General features: G+C 34.6%; 3 protein-coding genes across 3 annotated transcripts; 1 reads left to right on the forward strand and 2 right to left on the reverse strand.

The window, feature by feature from the left end:
* Positions 1–587: 587 nt before the first annotated feature.
* LOC147872818 (nose resistant to fluoxetine protein 6-like) lies at positions 588–14,715 on the forward strand. The gene is made up of 15 exons (XM_087355578.1): positions 588–626; positions 754–788; positions 1,606–1,712; positions 3,195–3,370; positions 4,558–4,736; positions 4,947–5,017; positions 5,516–5,712; positions 6,288–6,439; positions 7,206–7,374; positions 8,037–8,215; positions 8,697–8,850; positions 9,628–9,817; positions 10,371–10,513; positions 11,107–11,209; positions 12,149–14,715. Exons 2-15 carry the CDS (start codon positions 772–774, stop codon positions 12,349–12,351), a joined length of 2,040 nt encoding a protein of 679 aa, XP_087211704.1. The 5' UTR covers positions 588–626; positions 754–771; the 3' UTR covers positions 12,352–14,715.
* On the reverse strand, positions 12,841–16,892 carry LOC147872819 (isoaspartyl peptidase/L-asparaginase-like). The gene is made up of 5 exons (XM_087355581.1): positions 16,752–16,892; positions 15,999–16,076; positions 15,491–15,710; positions 13,472–13,601; positions 12,841–13,374 (listed from the first exon to the last, which is right to left on the reverse strand). The coding sequence occupies exons 2-4, from the start codon at positions 16,036–16,038 to the stop codon at positions 13,589–13,591; spliced, it is 273 nt and encodes a 90-aa protein (XP_087211707.1). The 5' UTR covers positions 16,039–16,076; positions 16,752–16,892; the 3' UTR covers positions 12,841–13,374; positions 13,472–13,588.
* LOC147872820 (polyglutamine-binding protein 1-like) lies at positions 16,759–22,120 on the reverse strand. The gene is made up of 6 exons (XM_087355580.1): positions 21,775–22,120; positions 20,753–20,916; positions 20,001–20,176; positions 18,720–18,912; positions 17,799–17,950; positions 16,759–16,942 (listed from the first exon to the last, which is right to left on the reverse strand). The coding sequence occupies exons 1-6, from the start codon at positions 21,845–21,847 to the stop codon at positions 16,759–16,761; spliced, it is 942 nt and encodes a 313-aa protein (XP_087211706.1). The 5' UTR covers positions 21,848–22,120.
* Between the last annotated feature and the right edge of the window lie 651 nt (positions 22,121–22,771).

A 22,771-nucleotide genomic window follows, 5' to 3' on the forward strand; every position in this document is an offset into this window, starting at 1 on the left:
GAATTTGTTATACCAAATTGGCTAGTGAATATAATAAAAATGTGCTTAAGAGGTGTGCACCGGGTATTGGTCGGGAAGCCTGAGGGGAAGAGACCTCTGGAGAGACCTAGAAGTAGATGGGATGATAATCTCAGGCGGAACCTATCGGAGATAGGAGTTGAAGAAGACTAGATTTTGTTGGTCCACGGTGAAGGGCTTTGGTTAATTCGGTGATGAACCTTCGGATTTTTGTAAGCCATCTAGTTAGTTAGTGGTATTCTTAGAGGTTGGTATTTTAGTTATGCAACCATCTTACATCAAAATTGCAAATAAAGTACTTTAAAATCTTTTCCTGTTACTTGTATTTTATTTCGATGTCTTGAATATGTAAGAATTCAACTAGTTACTGTCAAGAATGACAATGTTAATTTCAGAACGAAGTTTTATACTGATGTTATTTTACTTTACATAACGACAGGCAAACTTTGTATTTCTAGTTAAGCACTAAATAACCTTGGCTTAGCACTGTTTGAAATTATCTGATCAGAAAACCAACAAACACAACTTTCAGACGTCATAAGTTAGAAGTTGAAAGGAAATGAATTAGTAGAAGCATTGGCTGTGTGACATTGGAGACAACAGATAGGGTACTGTCAGCGGGTACTGTCCTGCAATTGTGACCTCAAGAAATTAAAGTCATTTTCTGATCCCTTAGCTTTTTAATTTCACCATCCGTAAGGTACAGACATTACTGATAGTGTTTATGGGTTTTAGCATCAAGACACCTGGAAGATGGAGTATCTAAAGCAGTAAGTATTTCAAATTGTAATATATTAATAATTTGACTGGAATTAAGTTTTAAGTCGGCTCAGCAATCTTTCTTATGAGCGCCTGCTTCTACGCCAAACACAGATTGAAACAAAACTTAAAGGAAGTTAACATCAATTTTGGTAATACCTTTTTAATGACACCAGTGCTTGATACGTGCATTTTGTGTAACTGCTACTGTGGTAGATGCCTCGTTAAATGTCTGTAACAGAGACCACGAGGTGAAAATGAGATAGCATTACCATAGGAGAGACTTATATTTTATACTTTATAACATTAAGTGATATCCAGTCAATCGTGTTCTTGTTACTAGTATTGTTTGCTGATGGAGGATTTGGCAGTGAACAAATCCAGTGACCCGTTATTGTTTAATCGCGTGGCCAAGATTTTCGGTCGTACAAGCGACAGAATTGTAGCAAATTACATATATTCTGCACTGCAATTTGTGTGGAAGTCTATTGACTTACACTGCATGTTAGGTTGTATCAGCACTTCATTTCATTGTATTCAAACTCAAAACAAACGAATTTAAAAAGACAGAAACACGCAGCATGTTACAAGTAGCAAATTTGTAGAAACAATTGGTTAGTTTTAATAAATTTGCAACAATGATAGATTGCAATGTGCTTCAGATTGTCAATTTAAACTAACTAACATTAAAATAATCAATGTCAGCCTAAAAGTAAAGTAAGTTATGGTAAGCATTTGTCCAAGCTTCTGGAAAGCCTTTCATTACGAAAATGAAAACAATAACTTCAGTCTATACAAATGTTATCTTAATTTTTACCTTTTAAACAGGATTATACCATTGTCAGCCTTAAATGCAGTGAAGAATGAGCTATGCAAGAATCATACTCTAATGACAATTGAACACTTACTGCAGGGATCACCATGGGCTATGAAAAGTAAGAACTATTCATTATAATACAAGTTAAGCAAGAACGCTACAGGATCAGTGATGGAGTACATAAGCATGAGTTCAAGAATTTAGGATTAAAATTACAATTAAAATATACCTGAATGTTACTTGTCAGGCACAATACAACGAGCTCTTTTAAGAGAATGTGAACAGGAATAGAATTTCATGTATAAAGATAAATAATGCACAAGACTAACAGGGTATAAGGTTTAAACAACAGTGTCATGTGTAATCAAGGAACAAATTAATGACACAAGGAATGAATGTTTTATTAGTATGTGACAAGCCCCCTAAAATACAAAGCTTACCTGTGACTGAAAAGTTTGTAGTGGCATTTATTCCCTGCTATAGAAAATATTTACTGCCAGGATTACAATGAGGAACTTGGCTCTGGAGACAGTCTGACATTACATATTTTATGAAGAAAGTGCTACAACCAACTTTTTAGAAATGAGCGTACTGAAGGTATTGACTATTAATCATAAGAAAAGCTTTGAGACTGAGAATGTGGATGAACATTGTGCCCCCCACAACATATGAAAATGTAAGGCTTTAACTCAGCACAATGCAGTGTTTTAACAAATATATTTCAAATGATAAATTTCTAGCAACAGATTTACTGTCATCAAACTTCCAATTGGGTCAACACTGACATGGTCAAAGCCTTTTTCCTGAATAAGAAAGTGTAAGTGTGGACAATAGGAAGTTAGAAGATGTTTTGTGTTCTTCAACCAAGCCACTGCCATCCTACAATGTCCTGTACTTTTTAAAATATTCTGATATGTCTAGGGCTCTTACAGTACAATTTCCATACACACATGCAGAACATCCACAGTCCAATACTTTATACTGTCCTGCCACTTAGAATTAAATGAACTTAGTAAAGTTGATGGTTGTTGCCTGGTAGACTTAGGTTCAAATCCCAGCAGAAACAATATTTTTTCTCTCTTTGCTGTTTCATCTGGACCAACTCTAGAGCTTACCCTGTCTCCTGCCATATTGGATGAGACACTGACTAGTTTCATACATAAAACTTAAATGTTAAGAATATATGGATGGTTTATTTAACAACATTGTTAGCAGATCATACTAGACAGTGTCAAATGAGGGGATGATTAATGTACTGAGAAGGATATGGAAGGAAACAGTCATAACATATTTAAGGTACTATTCTGGAAGGACAAAATCATAAATATCCAGTCAGGTTAGTTGATCTGACTTACATTTGAATTCAGGATGACCCAAATATGAAATCTGTTAACTACTCAAGACATAACATTCAGTAGATTGCATGGGACTTTACTTTTGTTCCTCCCATATGCTTTCATGGTATGATACTTAGTCCAAGGAATTACTTTACTTTTAAATAACAATAAATAATGTTAAACAACAGAATTACTAGAGCCACAACAAAAGGTTTAGCATGGATAAATTACCACTGTAAATAATAATCACTTATGTTACACAGTGTTTGATTCATCTACAAAATTCCCAGAGGGAGTACTGGAGGGCTCCATTTTTCACTTGGGAAACTATGATGAATGTTTGGAGGTGAATGTAAACCAGGACTGGGGATCATTCAAGGGCCAGCACTGCATGGTGACAGTAGATATGAATGTCACACATTACCTCCCAGCATATGAGGTATGGTACAATTTAGTAACACTATATGGTAAAAAAAGAAAAAGAAGAAGAAGGAAAAAAGAAAGAAAGAACATTGGGCTTCCAAGTCAATTTAAATTAAGGACTGGACGAATAGTTGATCCATGCCATCAGATTCATTTACATATTAACAATGAAACAGGATGAAAACATAGCACAGACATTTGATTACATGGTTCACTCATTACTAATATGAAGTTTCAGTGACTGTAGCTAACAGACAAGTTATATTCACACTAAAGATGCTAATCCTGACCATTATTGCAATCTGTTTTACAGAATTAAACAGTCAACATAAACATTGTGTATCATTTTGGTTTCTCTGCATACCTGATTGCTTCTTTCAGTTGTGGCAAAAGATATTTCCATTGTGATAAATACTACTTAATTTTAGATTATAACCACAAATCCATGTTTCATGACCTGATAATTTTAAAGAAGTTTCATTGGTTATTGCAAGCATGTCAGAAGCCACAGAAAAGAGGTTCTGTTTCTGCTACTGCCTCAGAACTTGTTGAACAATCTTGGCTGACAGCCTTACATACAAAACTTTAATTACAATTGCTTGTCATGAGCCATAGTAGAGTCCCACATCTTCAGTCATTTCACAAATAAGCGATTGTCTGTAACTTTGTAATAAGCCACTTTGTTGATTCATTGTGAGATGCTCAAGACTTTCATCAATTTCAACAGATATCTGCCCCTCTTCCAAATAATAGAACCACTACACAAATACTGTTTTAACTCATTGTTCATTTCTAAATTCTACTTGCATCAACAGGTAGATTTCAGGTAACATCTGATGTTTTATAAGATATAATGTACAGAAACTGTCCTGTATTCTTGAACATCATTAAATTGATATTTGACAAAAACACTCTGATTTTAAATGCTGACCATAAATGAGTGAAGAATGTCTACATATGCAGCAAGATGGCAGGATATGTGCATTAAAGCTATCACTCTCCATATTTGAATTTATATGAAATATTAATTTGGCCTCAGTACTTTTTGATTAGATCTTATATAACTTCCAATATGAATAAAAATTATTTTACCATTTGCAATTTCCCATGCTTATAATATTATAGGAAACCCAACTATGATTTGAGTCAATTACAATTCTTATCTATGTAAACCAGTCATCAACATGATTTAATTGTTGTCAGGCACAATCATTACCATCAGCAATCCCATTTAAGTGGGCAATATGTGTGCCATCTTCATGTGTTGCTGCTGATGTCGAGGATTTTTTTACCACTGCACTTCATTACACTGTAAATGTGAATCCACTGGAATGTCACATTCAAGGACCTAGGCCATTTCTACCAGTTGACTGGCTTGCAATGTAAGTTTAACAAGGCAGGAAATAAGCAATGCAGATGTTGCATTATTAATGAATTTAAATGCACTGGTTTAGTCATGAGTGTCAAAATTAAAACACAAAAGTAATCAACCAAAATTCTGAAAGTGCTATTTTGAGGTTTAACAAAATAACAAAAGACTTTACACCTTGAAATTTTACCAGATATAAGTTAATTAATTTTAATATTTTCAGAATAATTCTCAGCTTCTTTGGCCTGCTATGTGTTCTCAGCACTGCATATGATCTCATTGTCACGGATCCATGTAAGTCTTGTTACTTCAAGCATTTTCAAACATATTTTAAGTTTAACTTACATACGTTTTGATATGATGTACAGGTGGGTCTACTACAGTCAAGTCCCTGCACTAATTATTCACAGTTTGTTAACGCATCAAACAACACTTGATATCCAAACTTCAAAACTTAACTTAAAGCAAACCTAACTTTTGGTAGTAGCATTTCTTCCACACAGGATGCAATGGTTACATGACTCTAAAAAGTGAAATTAGATAAGACATTTCCAGTAAACCATACATACTGACTCTTTGATAATGGCTAAGAATTTAGGGTCTCATTTTTTAAAACAAGTTATATCACACAAAGGTGTCAACAATCACTAGCTATTTCCTCAAAGCTCAGCCCTAATAAAGTTCTAGTTCTGATACTATGTGCAAGAAACAGCAGTGATATTGATAAGATGGATGTAACTGCAGTATGGTTTTATTTCAGAAAGAGATAATTTTATTAAATTGTTTATGCAGGGAGTCGCAGAGAAAGTCTGGTGGTCTTCTCATGGTACACAAATGGCAAACGACTCCTGAACACAGATCATTCTGATAATACGCTCCACTGTCTGCATGGCATACGGTTCCTGACTATCAATTGGGTTGTTTTGGGGCATGCATATTTTACAGAAATGTTTTCTCCTGAAGTTAATTTACTGGACACTGTAAAAAGTGTAAGTATTAGACTACAACAACAACAACAAAACATGAAGGGCCCAACTCATCCATAGGATAATGTTGTATTTTTAGTTTCAGTTCAATTTACCTGTTTGATTCAATTGTTACCTACTGCCATTACTATACTATGTACTAATTCAGAAAAAAATTATGTAACAGGTGCAACTTCCCCTTCTAACACCATTCCATTTCATAGTCCATAGAATTTTAGTATTTTCCTTCTCAGAATACCACTTCCATGCCATTGTTACAAACTGTCACATTATAGTTTTACATGAACTATAACAATATAATCAAACCTACCCAAAACTAAACATAAAGTGATAAACATAATATGTTATCCTTTATCATCACTGATAAGAAAAAATGAACAAATTGATAATTAAATTTACTAAAGCATTATATACACCAAAAATATCACTAAAAATGTGGAAGTTTCAGAAGGAATGTGTAAGTGAGCATGCTGGCAGGATTGCACAGAAGAATACATGATGAAATAAATTATGTAAGCACACTGCACTCATTTCTTAAAATTGGAAACTGATTCATTGTACTGGTTCTGTTATTGCAGATCAAAGACTGGGGACATATTTTTATATTAAGTGGAGTGCTCTCTGTTGACACTTTCTTCTTAATAAGTGGCACACTGCTGTGTTACATCTTCATGATGACTGGAGGAAGGAACTTCAATTATCTTATCTACTTCCTTCATCGATATATGCGGTGAGGGATAGTTCAGTAAAAGCATTAATACCACTTCATTACACAAGTGAATTGAGATAATTACTATTGTTTGAAACTGCTTACTAAAATGTAATTTTAATCCTTAAGTACCTGGGTCAGGTCTATGAGACCACAACAGTCTGTGAAAGTGATTGCATTGCATTATTAGTTCATTTGATACTTGTATATGATGCATTCTAATTGCTTACAACCTTTTCCTTCAGCCAACCAGCATCTGTCATTGCAGGTGAATTACTTGCTCCTGTTTCACAGAAGCAGTCTGACAGACTAGATCTGGATAATAACATCACGGGTACTACTCTGGGATCCTTATATGAGGATATACAAACATGTTACAACAATCCCCTCATCCATCTCATTAGGTCAATGTCCACAATTGTTTGCACCAGTTGATATTTAACCCTTATTGACTGTGTGACACAGCTTATGCATGATCCAGCTGTGTGTTGGACCAGCATATTGCTGGACTGTTGACACCAAAGGTAAAGTTCAGCTGGCAGCCATATAATACAGCTGTAAACTCTGTGTTCCCATATGATAAAGAGTTAACATTACATCTGAGCTTCATGTTGTCCATATCCTTTTCATGTTTTTTCTTTCTGTTCATATTTTTGAACTTAGACTTTCGCTTACAATAAGCAGAGTGATAGTGTATTTTACTGTCAGCCATAATTCTGCTCAGGAGAGATGTTAGAATAGAAATATATCTCACATTGCACTCGTCATCAAATCTTCTTCTTACCAGGACAACACCTATGATGGCCATACTTATTCTTGTGTATACGGGTATCATCCTGCACATGGCAACTGGTCCTCTTTGGGACAGCTTCCTCCAGATTGAAGTGGCATATTGCAAAAACAACTGGTGGACAGCAATATTGCACCTCCAGAACTACATTAATCCGTCAGAAATGGTATGTAAAGGCTTGGCGGGGAGATAAATGATGCAAAAAAATATTGTTCACTAATATGTCTAATTCTTTGTATCTACATCTTAAGATCCCATAGATTATCAGTTATAACTTTAGCTATATTAGATCTAGATGGCAGTAATGATTTTGATATTGGTCTTGGTATTGGGTTGTGATGCCATGTGAAACTGTTGGTAGACACCACCATTTCAGAGAAATATACTCAGATGATGGAGGCATTATGTTCCTCCAAAACACTGGCTACTTGGTTACTGAGTCAAGTAAATGAAATTGGTTACAAATTTAAATATTATATAAATAACATCATAATAACTGTCACACAATTAACATGATACAGCAGGTCACAGTGGCTGCACAGTCTGAGGCGCGGGCTTTGTGCACTTGGACACTGGGAGCGTGGGTTCAAATCCCATCCAAGGCATGGATGTTTGTCCACGGCTTTCTGTATTGTGCTATCCTGTGTACAGGTAGAAGCCTTGCGATGGGCTGATCACTCATCCAATGAGTCCTACCAAATGTTTAGACAGATCAAAGAAACCTCTGAAAGGAGGCCCCTATGTTCCACATAGAAGCAAAAAGGGTATAAATAAGAAGAAGATCATCATACGACTGCATGTTTCATATGATAACACTTTCATCCACAGTGTATAATTGAAACATGGTACCTGAGTGTGGATATGCAACTATATTTGTTGTCTCCTCTATTGCTTCTGCCCCTTGTCAAGAGACCAAAAATTGGACTAATTTTACTTCAGGTGGTAACAGCAGCTTCTATTGTCACCTGCTTCTTGCAGATGTATTTCCATAGAAATGAAATTACAGAGTAAGTGTATCTGAGTATTTACATTCACAAGTGTATGTCATGGGTTGGGCTCAATCTATACTTACTCAGTTATAAGTGTCAGTAAATGAATAACTATTAGTGATGATCAACTGTTCATATATTTGAGTCTGTGATTTAGATTTCACACTGTAACATAATAGAAGACCTTTGACATTGTCCAGAGTGTCTACTGGGATATGTATCAATCTTCAATTTCAAAGTAAACTTACGGCTCAATATAATGTGGCCACCATGACTACACACCACTTACAAGTGTTTAAACAGGCTATTTGTTTCATTAATTTTATTTTGTACTCACTTACCACTAAACTGTGTTTACATCACCAAAAACTTAAATTGGAAAGAAAACCTCGTACTTCTCTGATGTAGCAAAAAAATATCTTCCACCATGAGGTAACAGCAATACATAAGCAACCAATTTGTTACATACAAAAATACACTAATAAGTATTATTTAATAGTTTTCTCAAAGGGGAACCTATTAATGCAAATTACTACTATACACATACTCGAGCTTCACCCTGGTTTATTGGAATCAGCTTGGGTTATTGCCTCTTCCACACCATCCAATGGAAGAAGGACACTGCTGCTGGAAAAAGAAGAAACCTTTCAAAGGTAATAACATGCATGTAGAACAGGAAAGCTGAATCTAGTCAGTATACCAGAGAAAAAACTGAAAGATCTAAAATTGAAAATTAACCAATATGCACTCACACTTCTGTTTATTCCATGATCTCAGTAAATTTCTAATAGCAAAAACATGTCACACTTAATGGAAAGTTAGCCCACTGTTGATCTATATGGCACGAGGGCAGTAACCCATCTAATTTGAATTTTATTATACCTTTAAATATATTACTATAAACAAAGAAGGTAGTGATTATAGAAAAGAGTATGATTTGTACTTCAGCTGCTGAGGCTAATTTCAATTGTGGTGATGGTGAGAATCAGAGAACTTATATCTGAAAATGCAATTATGTACAAAATGCAGAGGCTAGAGGAAAAATCCTCTGCCCCCATCATGGATAAATAACCCGTTGTCCAGTCCATAACCACTCAATATACTAACTAAGCCACCATGGCTCCCTCTTCTGATCAACTACAGGACAGTAATGGCTGATGTTAAAAGGAAGTATTGGGAAGGTGTTGCAGTCACGAGGGTATTGAATGTCTATCAAGAAAGTAGAAGTGAATGAAAAAGCATGGTTGATCAGTTAAGCCTAATTTGAATCATTAGGACAAAAAGTCATATAGTCTAATAAAAGTATTTCCATCTTATATTTACAAAATTTTTGAAGAGATTTATTGTTTGTAGTTCTTCATTATTTAAGTGTATCATACTGAAATGAAATCTAATAACATATTTTCTAACTAATGGTATATGTCTTGCAGAAAGTCTTAGTTGCTGGTTGGCTGCTGGGAGCTGTTTGTTTGCTCACTCCAATCCTCGTACTACATGAAATAGTACAAGACGACAATTATTCTCATAGTATGAAGTTTCAAGTATATGCAGCTCTTTCAAGTCCAATATGGTCTATGGGAGTTTCCTGGGTCATCTTTGTCTGTGTGGCAGGATATGGAGGCAAGTAATGTACAGGGAAGAAATGTGATTATTGATCAACTACAGTAAAAACTACTGAATTTTGCATATTTGTATGCAGATCAAAGAAAAATTCTATCAGTCAAAGAGATTTCATAGCCTCATATTCAGAATGATTAATCGATTCAAGGTCAACTTAAATGAAATGGTTATTTGTGGCTGTCTGCACACACAAAGAACTAAACGTATACAAATTTAATCTACCCTTTGGTACTTGTGTTTCCTCCATATTGAATATAACAGTTCCTGGATCTGATTCATCCAGGTTGGCTTCCTTAATTATTTCACTGTTTCTCTCCAGACAAATGCCATCATAGTACTTTTAAGCAGACTGTTCACTTAATCATGACTGAGGTTCTGCTCACCTCTGTAAGGTAATAGCATTTCACATAATAATACTATTTCAAATGATGTGTTATACCAACACAAATTCATTTCTAAAACCTAGAACACAGATGTAACAAAACCTAAACAATGCAGGCTACACATAAAGTATGTACAAATGTAAGACTGATTAAATTCTGTATTGCTGTAGGTCCAGTGAATAAGTTCCTGTCATGGAAATTTTTCCATCCTATGAGCCGTCTGACCTACAGTATTTATATGCTTCACATGTTCTTCATGAGAATAAAGATGGCTTCAACCAAAACTCCACTCTACAGTGATGACATGGAGAAGGTTAGTACAGTGGCAAACTTCTTCTCAATTGCTTATACTTATGAAGCAGCAGAGCTGATCACAGTGGTCATGTGGCCTGAAATGTGGGTCCTGTTCACTTGGACATTGGGATCAAATCCCACTCAAGGCATAGATGTCTGTCCATGTCTTTCTATATTGTGCTGTCTTGTATAGGTATAGGACCTGTGATGGGCTCATCACTCATTCAAGGAGTCCTACCAGTGTCTAAAATTGATCAAGTAACCTCCCATATAAGAGGAGGAGCAGAAAGTGTTCATTCCCAAACATTACTTTGCATAAAAAGTGTTTGCTGCTGTTTGTGAAGCACTTAGAAATGTGTATTCAGACAAAGCAATACTGAATAGTACACCATTACACCACCTGATAACATTTAGGGACACATGAAGTATTTGTGTGTCTTTGAGGTGGTGGACATTCTGAAACTGTTCTGTATGTTCTTCCTAACAAATAAAAACTAAAATACAACTAATTTGTTCTGTTTTATTGATGTCACCAAAGCTTACAAATATTATTGTAGTCAGGGCCGTGTTTGAAATGAAATGCACTGTACTACACTGACATCTATGTTGCAGATCGAATTCTGGTTTTCAACAATGGTTTTCACAACCCTGCTGGCAATTCCTGCATCATTGACATTTGAATCCCCTATAATAAAAATTCAGAAGATGCTTTTGGGTGAGTAAAGTTAGTATGAAATCCATACAGGCAGGAGCTTAAGTATAATGGTGCAAGGGTGGGGGTTAGTTCATGCCTGTGCCCCAAACCTCAGGGGATCTTCTGCCTTCAAGTAGCCCAAATTTGACTGTAAATATTAATTTTGTCAATATATATTTCCTTGAATGATAATATCTAGAAAACTAAATAAGAAAAGGTATAAAAATATAAAAGTAAGAACTACTATAAAAAGGTCATTTCAGGGTCATCCAAAATGATTTTAAATTTAAATTACTGAAACAGGTATGTGAACACTTTTCATGTTCATGTTGTGAAAAGTTATTAAGGGGCGTGAAGTTTAACTGTGGTGGGAGGCCCAAACTCCACCCAGATCCCTGAAATGTTGCTTTGCTAGTAGGCATAAGACATAATATGGGGGAAAAGATTTAATTTCTTCAAGTTTGTTACATGGAGACTCCTGGTCAAATCAGTTACAGGAAGCACAGCATAGAAGAAAATTATATGAACAAAATACAATACATATTAAAGAAGATTATTTTCCATTATATTCTTGGTTTCCTTTTTTATTTTTAAATTAAATGGCGTTAATTATTCTTTATTCTTAAGACCAGAGAATTTTTATGACAAAAGCAACTTTGTGTTTAATTCAGGTTTCATGCAACGCATTCAGCACCTATTTTGTAATATATCACAAAATTCTACAACAAGCAATTGATTTAATATGTTAAGAGATGAAATATGTGAATGTAAAAACATAATTTATAAGATGGAAATTAAATCTCCTATTCCCATAGATAAAGGTTAAGTTTTGGAAGATCAGACACAGCTTTGATTGCTATCTATTATTTTTGTTCTTATATTATTTAACTTACTACATGATAATTATATTACTTGTATTAATGTAATACAGCATACAGCAAATGTCCTAATGCTGTTTAGGTGACCGGCTAAAGCAGAAGAACCAGACAGAACCCGAAGTCAGTAATACATCCCAACATGAGGAGAAGAGAAACAACAATCCTCTTCCTGGATCTGTTGTAATTCCTGGCTCAAGCATCAGCCAGGAACTGAATACATTACCAAAGTACCCATCAAATTTAAATACTTCTGAAGAAAACAGTGCTCACAATGGAACACAATGAACTGACCAACTACGGCTAATTTATATAAAAAAATCCCTCTCCATCATGTAAACATCTCTATGTGGGCATAAGTTACGTTGTTTATGATATTATACAATACGGTGTTAGTTTAAATAGAACAGAAATGGTGATTAAAAAATATGAACATAGACTTCATAACATTTGAACAAAACGTCAACGTACTGTCACATCAGAAATGACGTACCACTTACCATAACCCTTTCCATGCATTAAACAAACCATCATGTTGAAAATAATTTCTGTATTTGATAATATAAATGAAAATTAACACTACTAGCATTTATTGAAAATTCAACCCAACAATGACGCTTTTATATAAATGGATATCATAAATAGAAATACAAAAATAAATAAGTCTGGTTCTTGACATAAAAAGAGTTAAACAGTGGGGGGGAAGGGGTGCTTGCTCTTTGAGATGAGATATCCACTTTGGAATTACAAATAAAATGCAACAGTTACTCAATAAAGTAAACAACCAGAAAAAAATAATTTTATTTCTAAGAAAGACAATGTCTACTCCGACTTTGTTAGGAGGCATACAACATACAAAATTAATATTAGATACGCTATCAATGATATTATTAAAATAGAATATTCTGGTTACATTCCTGTGTTAGATCTGGACTGCAATCAACTGCTTGGCATTCTGAAACACTGTAATTACACAGACATGTCTTGACTACAATCAGGAGGTAGCGATTTCACTCAGATTTGGCCTCTAGTTTCTAAGCTGTATTTCAGAGTTACTGTATCTGTGACTATTTACTTAGCAATGTGTGATTCAAGGGTTTATTAAAAGTGTCTGATACTCCCTTAAAAATGTTTCTTCAAGTTCTAGAGTTAAATCCAAATGATCATCTTCTTCGGTCGGCATGCCCTCAGCCAAACGCTCATATGCCAGGCGTTCCTTCTCTCGGTCTTCTTGCTTTGTATCAGGTTGCATGCCTGCACCTGTCTTTTCCTTCACATCAGCATGCGCATGATCCTCTAAATCGTCTGAATCTGTTTTAATAAAAAAAATATTTTTTAAGAATAAATAAATTCCCCAAACTTAGTGTTACATATAAAGCAAATTTTTACAAGGAAAAATATCACCTACCATCACTGCAGTGTTCACCGTCAATAATACCACCACGCGTTACCAATTCTTCCACTGCTTTCTGCACATCACCACAGTGATGCTGCAAAGCTATTTTTGCCATACGTGGATCAAATCCTACCGCCACAACCTGTACAAAAATCACATGAACATATAATCCCTATCTTCATGAACATTCACCCACCTCATTTAATACTGTATGACCTATGCTTCTGAAACTGCATCATTAAAAAATGCATGACCCAATCATTCACTTTAAAAATTACTAATAGAAAAGAACTGATATATCAGAAAAAACTCATTACTAAAATAATTTATTAAAATCAAGGTGGTCCTGCTAGAATATTACATAATATGTGATCACTCAAGGAAAAACCATGAAACCTTGTTCAACAATTGTATCATATCTGCAGCTCGGAAACTCGGATATCTGTAGCAAAGCTCTTCATAAATATAACTACAGACATAGGAACTGTAAGATATTAGTCAAAATTTTCAAAACTGTCCAACACCAAGTATAAAAAACAATGCACTGTACATCTTATCTATCATTGAAGTGTTTGCCAACAGCAGAGAGCCTATAACAGACTAACACTAACAAAATTATACAACCTTAACTGAAGTACATATATAAAAAAATTAAACTAAAACAAATAATCAGTCTTGACACTTACCCATATAGAGAAAGTGTCCTCAAAGGAGGCTATGTTTTTTGCTGAATTTAAAATCATATCAACATACTGAAGAAACTGATAACAACAAAAATTGGAAAATGTTCTTTAGTTTCATACGAACAACAATAAAAACACTATTCCTCAAATAAAAAGAAAACAATTCTAGAAGAAAAATAAGGTGGTGGAGGAGGATGAAAAGAAACACAAGTAATAAAAACACCATCAAATATACAAAACACATGAAAATTGAAATCATAGAAAGAATGTAAAATAGTGATTCCATGATAAAAACACATAATAAGCAACCATAATAATCAATAATAAATTAAAAGATTAAAGCCAAGAACAATGTATTTTGGGAGTGCAAGTTATCTACGTTTCTGCAGATAACAGGAAAAAGTGCATAAATCAATATTTTCATATATATATTGTATGTAATATCCAGAGTGAGCTTTGGTATATTAGGTCTGTATATCCCCTCTGCTCATACACTAATACTGCACATTAAAATTGAGAGTATTTGTATTTCACATATCTGTTAAGGGGAAAAATAAATCAACATATATTGTTTATCATTGTTTCTGATTTAACTTACTTGCAAATCACCCTCTATTTTTAATCATAAATATGTTGTAATTCATATTGATTCATATATAATAATCCATGGCGTGACAGCCCTCTGGGAGCCAAAGCTGACTAGCTGGCCACTGGCCTCACATTCACATGCCTAAGCAGAGGTGAATGATCATCCAACTAGATACAGAGCCACTGCTAGTTTTCATGACCGAATTACTCTACCCATCGTAGCTCTCCAATTTCCTCACGATGCTGGGTTGGCACCAGTCCCATACACCGGTCGAAAATCTCATGAGAAATTTCTTTCCCCGAGACTCAAACCAGCGCGCATTCCATATCTCCGGTCCGAAGCATGATGCCTCAGACCACGTGGCTACGGCGTGGGACAGCGATTCATATATAAATATTATAAATACAGTTCATGATAATTTCGACATTATACTTTCTTGTTATGTTCATATTTAACTTGCATCATGATAATTAATTCAACATGTCTGCATGTATAATGTCAGGGGGAAGTTTATTGTAGAAACACCTATGTAAATACGTATCTGTACACAGCCTAAATTTTTGGACTTTGTTACAAGAGAGTTATTTATATATGAATAATGCCCTACATGTGATGTTCTGTAACCTGACATTCCCCAAAGATTTTTCTTAAACACAGCTTTGTAAGAAATAATAATCATTTCTCATGCGTATGGTGCTGAGGGCTTTTATTTTCCAGCTCAGTATATTACACATGAGCTGAAACAAGTCAGTTACATACCCTAGCTCTGTTGTTGCAGTCACACCCCCATTCTTTACCTCCTCAAGAGACTGACTGGCAAATTCTGTGACCAGTTGTCCAATGGGTACATCAGGAACCCCCTGTTCATTGGCAAACTGCTTTGCCCCTTCACCAACCAGCATCACATGGCATGTCTTCTCCATCACCAGACGTGCCACATCCACTGCATGTGCCACATTTTTTATAGCACCTACTGAGCCTGGAGCATATTCACATATTTATTTACAAAATTAATATAACAGCCAGGACCCCAGAAATACAGCTTATATTTAATGGCTTCTTAAGAACAAAATTCACTTAATCACAGCCTGTGTGTATATATGTGTGTGAGTGAACACAGGCTTATAGAAAATCACATAAGCAAGGTTCTTTTACCACCTAATGTTGCTCCCACCCCAAATGTTCATATAATCATCACAGTAGTATAAGGCTGGCAGAAAAATAATAAATACAAATTTGGGATGGCCACTAGTCATACTACACATACCTGTCTTTAATTCCTTTCCTTCCATAATAATGGCATCCATCTCTACTTCACCATCAATATTTAGAACAGAACCATATCCTGTAATTAAAAATATGCAGCATCTTGTTAACATAAAATTTAAAGAAAATCCATTTCTTAGTTCAAATTTTATTACACCTGATAGTATGGACAAGCAGTTAACAATATAATAAACCAATAAAGTGTTCTAAGAACCCCAAAACTTTCTGGAAAACTATAACTGTGTTTATGTCCCAGCTTAAATTTAGAAAACTCTGTTTGGTATTTCAATATTCATTAATACTTTCCTCCAACAAATAAAACAGAGTTTACTTATTTCTCTTTTGATCCATTCCCTTAAAATTTTTAAATGTGCAGACAATTTAATGTCTAGTGCACATGTAATTTAAAAATAATTTTTACATTTTGAATTTAGTACAGACCTGTTAAATTACTCATAAATAAAGAAATATCTCCATTTATACTACTTGAATTAAACAATAATGAAATACAAATAGTACCACATTCATATTATAACACGTATCTGTGACCAATGTAAAATTAATTTTAAAAAGGGGAAATTAATTCTCAAACTCTAACTAAGGCGACTGTATTTACTCATAAAACACTGGTTCCACAGGGATATAAAATGCAGTTTGTACGACACCAAATTCGTATGCAATAACCACATGCTAATATTTCCTGTCTTATGTCGTAATGATGTGCAATTTAAGCTCCGACATCGAATTTACATACTGTATGTCTACTTCGGTGGTAGTTCTGGATGCATTTTTGTCTTCTCTGAATGAGGTTTGCTCTTGGCATTTGCTCGAAGCACAGCTCCAGGACTTGGATAAGGTCGCATCTGGTATAGGGGTCCCGCTGCTGTTGTGTCAGCACCAGTTTTTGCTTCATTCTTTTTCCCCAAACCAGTAGACCAAGTCCCTCTACAAAAATAAGTCATACATACCTATTTGCAATAATAAAAACAAAAAACAGAGCTATCAATCAGTAATGTAGAACCAAATCAGCTGGAAGTTGGGTGTAACTCATTTAGCATAGTCTTGAACCAGAATGCAAAAGGATATTTGTCAAGTGAAAAATATAAATCTATCTACAAAGACAGCAGGCCCCATCCTAACAGAGACATCTGAATCATTTCACATATCTCATGCCTGTTTCATATTCAGCAGATCACCATACTGAATCTAAGTCAGCCCTCCAGAACAATGACAGGACACACCTTAAATTCACATCCTTTACCCTTCAATATTCATTCATTTGACACTATACACTCTAATCCAGTGGTATTCAACCTGGGGTACGTGTACCCCCGGGGGTACGCAAAGACATCTTAGGGGGTTCGTGAAATTTAAAAAAAATATATATATATTATTTTATGATAAACACTGAATAATCAGTAATGTAATTTATTTAGTTTATTTTAGATGTAGATTTTATACCATGTATAACTTGAATTATACACCTACAACTTTGGTGGTACAAAGTTGAAGAGAAATTATATCTGGGGGTACACGAACCAAAAGGTTGAATACCACTGCTCTAAGCAACTGAGTGTTGTGAAATAAACCATAAATAAATAAATAAAAATAAACATAATCCTAACAAGGAGACTGTCTTTGTTTCCATGATTTTCCTCAATAAGTCCACACAAATGCTTGCATATTTCATTAAATATGATATGACTATTTCAATCCACATCCTTCCTAAACCATCATTAATTATCCTATCACAAGGCACTATACAAACTAATGCAATTCTGAGTACAGTAAATGGTGTTACCTAGGTGTGTCTGAATATGCAGCTGGATCCATTGGGTCAATGTCATTGTCTCTAACTTTTGTGCGTCCCTTTGCTCTATGTCGTTCTCTCGCTTCTCTTCTTCTTTCCTGTTCCTCTCTTCGCTTTTCTTCTCTTGAATCTTCATCACTTGCCTACAGCACAATGCAGGTTAGTAAGCATTACAAACATACTCACCATGTACATGGCACATTTCAAGGTTCAAAACAGAAATACTTAATTGTACATTGTGAAAATTATCCATAAATTCTAACATGAAATAATGGCAACTTAATGAATTTATGGATTGTTAAAAGAAGAAGTTGGAATCCACATAAATTACATTTAAAGGACTTGGAGACTACAAAGTGACTAAGTAGCAAATGAGACAGAAATGTCTCTCCTCATTTGTTTCACTTTCCTGCACCTTGCCCGTCAGTTCCCACAACCCACCTTTTCCTCACAGGGATCAGGGCACATTTATCTTGCTAAGGCTACACTAACATGTCACTAAACTATTTACCCAGCCCAGAATGAAGTCCCACTAACAGCCATGTAGTATTTTAGTTTATTATTTTTGCTACTCTTATGTTAAGAGTTGTATAAATTTTTCTCAGAGTATCAAATTATGAGAAAACACCCACATTTCTTAGATTGTAAATTGTTAAGAAGTATCATCTAAATTAATTTCTTACAGCAGCAATACCAGAAGGAAGAAACAGCTAACTGACATCAATTTTCATTTAATAATCAAGCAAATATAAAGGAAAAAAATTACAATTTATATTTACCAAACAGCCAGATTTCTTACATTAGAAATGTGTTAGAGACAGTGCAAAAGTCATTACCTAATTCAATTTCTGTAATCATACATATTTTACAGCTATTATGTAATAACATTCTCATTCCTTTATAAAAACAAACCTCTCCATCATCATCCATGTCACTTTCTTTATCATCATCTTCTTCTTCATCGTCTTCATCATCATCATCAACTTCAGCCATGTGCATTTCCTCACGAATATGTGCAGCTGATTCAGAGATAACTGCACGAGGATGTCGAGGAGACAGCCATGATACAGCATCACTCTCAGTATGCCAGTAATAATAGCGACCACTGGAAATTTAATATTACAATAATTACACTGTTTTTTTCAATCTCACATTTAGTGGTGTTAAGAAAATACAAAATACATCTGTTAGTTGGTATTCTTATCAATCCATCTCTCCAAATTTAATTTAAGGGTCTAAATGAAGCTCTACATAACATTTTTTACTTCTCTGATATATTTTAATAAACTTGGCACCTAATTATAATTATACAAGTATTGTGCATGTTTCACTCACATTAATTCAGTTGCAGTACCATATTACTAAAGGGCCCAAAAAATGTTTTGAATGTATCTTATGTTTAATATGCCTTAAGTTTCTGGTAACCACTAAACACACAAATTATACAATACCTTCACAAATTAAGTTTATTTCATAAAAATCACTACTATGATGATGATGATGATGATATAACAACAACAATGCCTATTAATTGCACACCATCAAAACTCCTACATTTCAATCATTATGTCCACCAACTTATGAAGACTTGGATAATTTTAAATCCATCAAAGAAGTCTCTTCTATTCAGGGTCACAGTTAAAATAAATGCACATGGGCTATTACTTTGATTTCTTCAACACAGATGCCATGTCCAAACAGAATGCACTTTTTTAATGCCATCCCCAAGTCTGCATTTGTTCATGTACATAAAAATTATATCTGCAATAAAACGGAAGAACTGAGAGCAACATTGGTCTAACCAACACTTAACTTACGTAAATAAATTTAAACATATTTTCTCTAATTCCACCTTGTAAGATTCTGAGAGACTAAAAGTTAAACAAACTACAAGTGGCTTCATCCACATCTATACAAAAACAGAGGGTGACAGTGAGATTATATCCTTTCCAACTTCATGGGTCAGACAAAGACATGCTCCCAGCAACAGTGGGTAATAAACCTTAATGTAACAGGACTTATGAACCAGACAGTCAAGTCAACCAGCCAACTGTAAGCAAATAAGACTATGAATATTATCACACAAACCATTTTAAAAAACAATAATGGATACAAAAATTATGTAAGTAAATATGGAAAATTATCCAAATCAAACATGAACTACACTGCAATGCAATTTCAAATGTAACTTACGTGCCAGGATCATACACTTCAACCCAATTTTCTGGCAATGGATATTTTAGCAGCATTCTCTGTTTCTTGTGCATGTAAACTGAATCAGGTTCAACAAAACCCTGTTCCCACTTCTCTTCACAGTATGCTGTGCATTCATGGTAGATATTATATTTATTAGGACAACCAGAATAACCCTGTGGCATAATAAAATATTTCTGATTACAGTTATGTACTCATGACTGTTAAATAATCTGTTCTAACTTGTAAAATCACATATTTAGGTTACTTGACATCACAGCACTAACAGAAGTGTACATAGCAACAAGTGATATTAATGCTAAGTTATCTGAAATGGTTGATTTCTATTCTTGAACACTGAACTAAAAAAACAAAATATAAAAAATTAATCTAAAGTAACATTACCTAAATTTTGTAATGTACTTTCCTTCATAACAGATATAATAGTTACGCTGCCTTGACTCAACACTGCCTCATTCAAGTCAAAGGGGTGCACTGTAATATTCATATACACCATCCCTTTCTTTCCCTATACAATACCCTGATATTTTATTGTAAAACTTCATGACTGGACACTGGACAGTATCACACAATATGGTATAACCATTTCCACAACCCTCCCAACAACATAATAATTTTCCTCTTTTTCAGTCAGCCATACAGCATCCCTTCAGATTTTACCTGATAATAAAGCTTTGGCTAAGTTTATCACAGATTAAAATTGTAATGTCATGAAAAATCTTAATAGTTACCATTAACTTTTTCTCTAGGTTTCCCATGAAATCATCCACATACTCAGAATCATTCACATTGTTGTTAATGGTGTCTTTCTTCTGGTTATCATAATCCTCAGCAATAACTTCTTCCTCTTCTGAATTTGCTGGAAGAGTTACCACAGGGGCTGCAGTGGTCACAACTGCATACAGAGAATGATGTTAAAACTTTTACTTTATTTACTCTACTAGCATCACCTAAAAATGTTTCCTGTCCATTTTATTCTCCTTTGAAAACATTACTTAACTTGGGACTGATGTGCTGGAGTGTTGAGAAAAGTTTTCACATACACACCAAAGTCTTAACACATTAGTAGTTTGTAACATGGGCTATTCTTTATCTTACACACAGCAGGGAACAACTGTATGTGGTGACCTGGATCTCTTTGGCACACATCCACACAACATAACATACTGCCAAAGTTATTTGAAAATTGGTATTTCTGTTCTTACTAGACCCAACACTTGAGTATGAGAACTTTGTGATTTATATAGATCTTTCAGCATTGTAGGACAGCATGACACAATAAGCTGGCCATGTAGCTAGAGTGGGGAAACAAAAATGCAAATGGAATGTCAGATGAGAAACCTCTATTTAATTTAAAACAAGTTTCCCTATTTTAATGGCTTCATGCTTCAGTCTCGGAAATTCATTTTGGGAACTTCATGGCACTAGTGTCATTTATAGTATTAATAGTTTCTTTGTTTGTTTGCTTATCTTATATTTCTTTTGGGAATTAAACATTACTAATTTTTGGTTAAATGTCTATTACCACCCCATTATGGTAACCGAAAAACAAATGCACTTAATTTAGTGTCCTATATTGCTCAAGGTAAAAGTAGACTGTCGTATTGATACTTTTACCTTGAGCAATTTTATACAATACAAATCATATCCAATCTCTAAACACGGTATATGAAATACTGCTTGAAATGTGCATTACGTGCAACAAGACCAATACAAGTGACAGAGGAAGAATTCAACATTACGTAAAACATACCTGTGGGATGGTTTTGAGCTTGAATTAAACCTCGCTTCGCCAATCGCGATACAAGGGCTGCTGGAAGTGACATATTAAAAAGGTGATATGTTCAAACTGCATAAAATTTAACTGCTCCTACATCCATAACAACACACTACTTGCTCGTTTGTTTATAATTACACCACAGGCCATACGTCTCTGACAAAGACTACAGAAGCTTCTTTGCATTCAATAACCATGCAAATGCAAGATTTGTGCGTACCATCTACCATGGAGTATCTATAATTTTTAAAATGTAGACTACAATATCTGTAGCTCAGTCGATAGAGAACAGTTCCACAAATTATTGTGTACCGACACTGGCACGACGCGAGACCAAAAAGTGGTAATTCATGCGTAACGGAGAACTCTGGAACTCGGGAGGTCCAGGGTTTGCACCTTGGCAAAATTTGTCAATTCATAAAGTCGCTAATGAAGAGAAACAATATCTAGATACTATTTTCAAAGTGATTTATTTTGTTCGCGAACAAAATGAAAATTTGTCGTTTTTAAGAAGATTTATGATTTGATGAAAGGCATTCACTTTCAGAAATTGCATTTCTAGCAAGTAGTTTAATCTTCTCGTACTTGTTAACGAGTTCAATTAATTGCTACAACCAATTTAATTAAACAGAAGTTAATTGAAATTAACACAATCATACATGATAGCTTTCTAGTGAACTGACCCTCAAGAAGGAAGTGTACATTCTTCCAAAAAGTTCATAACAAGATTATAGGGTGCCACAGTCCAGAAGATTGCAAGCCACATTTTAACCTCTATGAAAACCTTAAATCTCAAATATAACTGCAATTCACATCGTAGGATATCAAAAATTTAAAGTGGCTCGCATTCAGCCAGTAATTTCAGTCGTGGCCGTTGCTTTTAAAACGTGGCCTTAAAAGTGAAGGTCAACTTATTGTTTTATTTTTCGCTGTGAAAGCTTCTCAGTATTACAGCAATGAACATGTTTTATGA

This window comes from Zootermopsis nevadensis, unplaced genomic scaffold, assembly GCF_977971745.1.
Source record: "Zootermopsis nevadensis isolate Lab colony 2312 unplaced genomic scaffold, Znev_1.0 Znev_ptg000024l, whole genome shotgun sequence".
NCBI lineage: Eukaryota > Metazoa > Arthropoda > Insecta > Blattodea > Termopsidae > Zootermopsis > Zootermopsis nevadensis.

What these genes read in the sequence shown, in the direction of transcription:
- LOC147872818 (XM_087355578.1), top strand. An exon ending in ACATTAATCCGTCAGAAATG is followed by an intron (nt 7,375 to 8,036) that starts GTATGTAAAGGC and finishes TTTCATCCACAG; the next exon opens with TGTATAATTGAAACATGGTA. An exon ending in CATAGAAATGAAATTACAGA is followed by an intron (nt 8,216 to 8,696) that starts GTAAGTGTATCT and finishes ATTATTTAATAG; the next exon opens with TTTTCTCAAAGGGGAACCTA.
- LOC147872819 (XM_087355581.1), bottom strand. Translation starts at nt 16,038, where the DNA reads ATGGATGCCATTATTATGGAAGGAAAGGAATTAAAGACAG. An exon ending in AGGAAAGGAATTAAAGACAG is followed by an intron (nt 15,711 to 15,998) that starts GTATGTGTAGTA and finishes AATATGCTCCAG; the next exon opens with GCTCAGTAGGTGCTATAAAA.
- LOC147872820 (XM_087355580.1), bottom strand. Translation starts at nt 21,847, where the DNA reads ATGTCACTTCCAGCAGCCCTTGTATCGCGATTGGCGAAGCGAGGTTTA. An exon ending in AGCTCAAAACCATCCCACAG is followed by an intron (nt 20,917 to 21,774) that starts GTATGTTTTACG and finishes CTCTGTATGCAG; the next exon opens with TTGTGACCACTGCAGCCCCT. An exon ending in ACATGGATGATGATGGAGAG is followed by an intron (nt 17,951 to 18,719) that starts GTTTGTTTTTAT and finishes ATTGTGCTGTAG; the next exon opens with GCAAGTGATGAAGATTCAAG.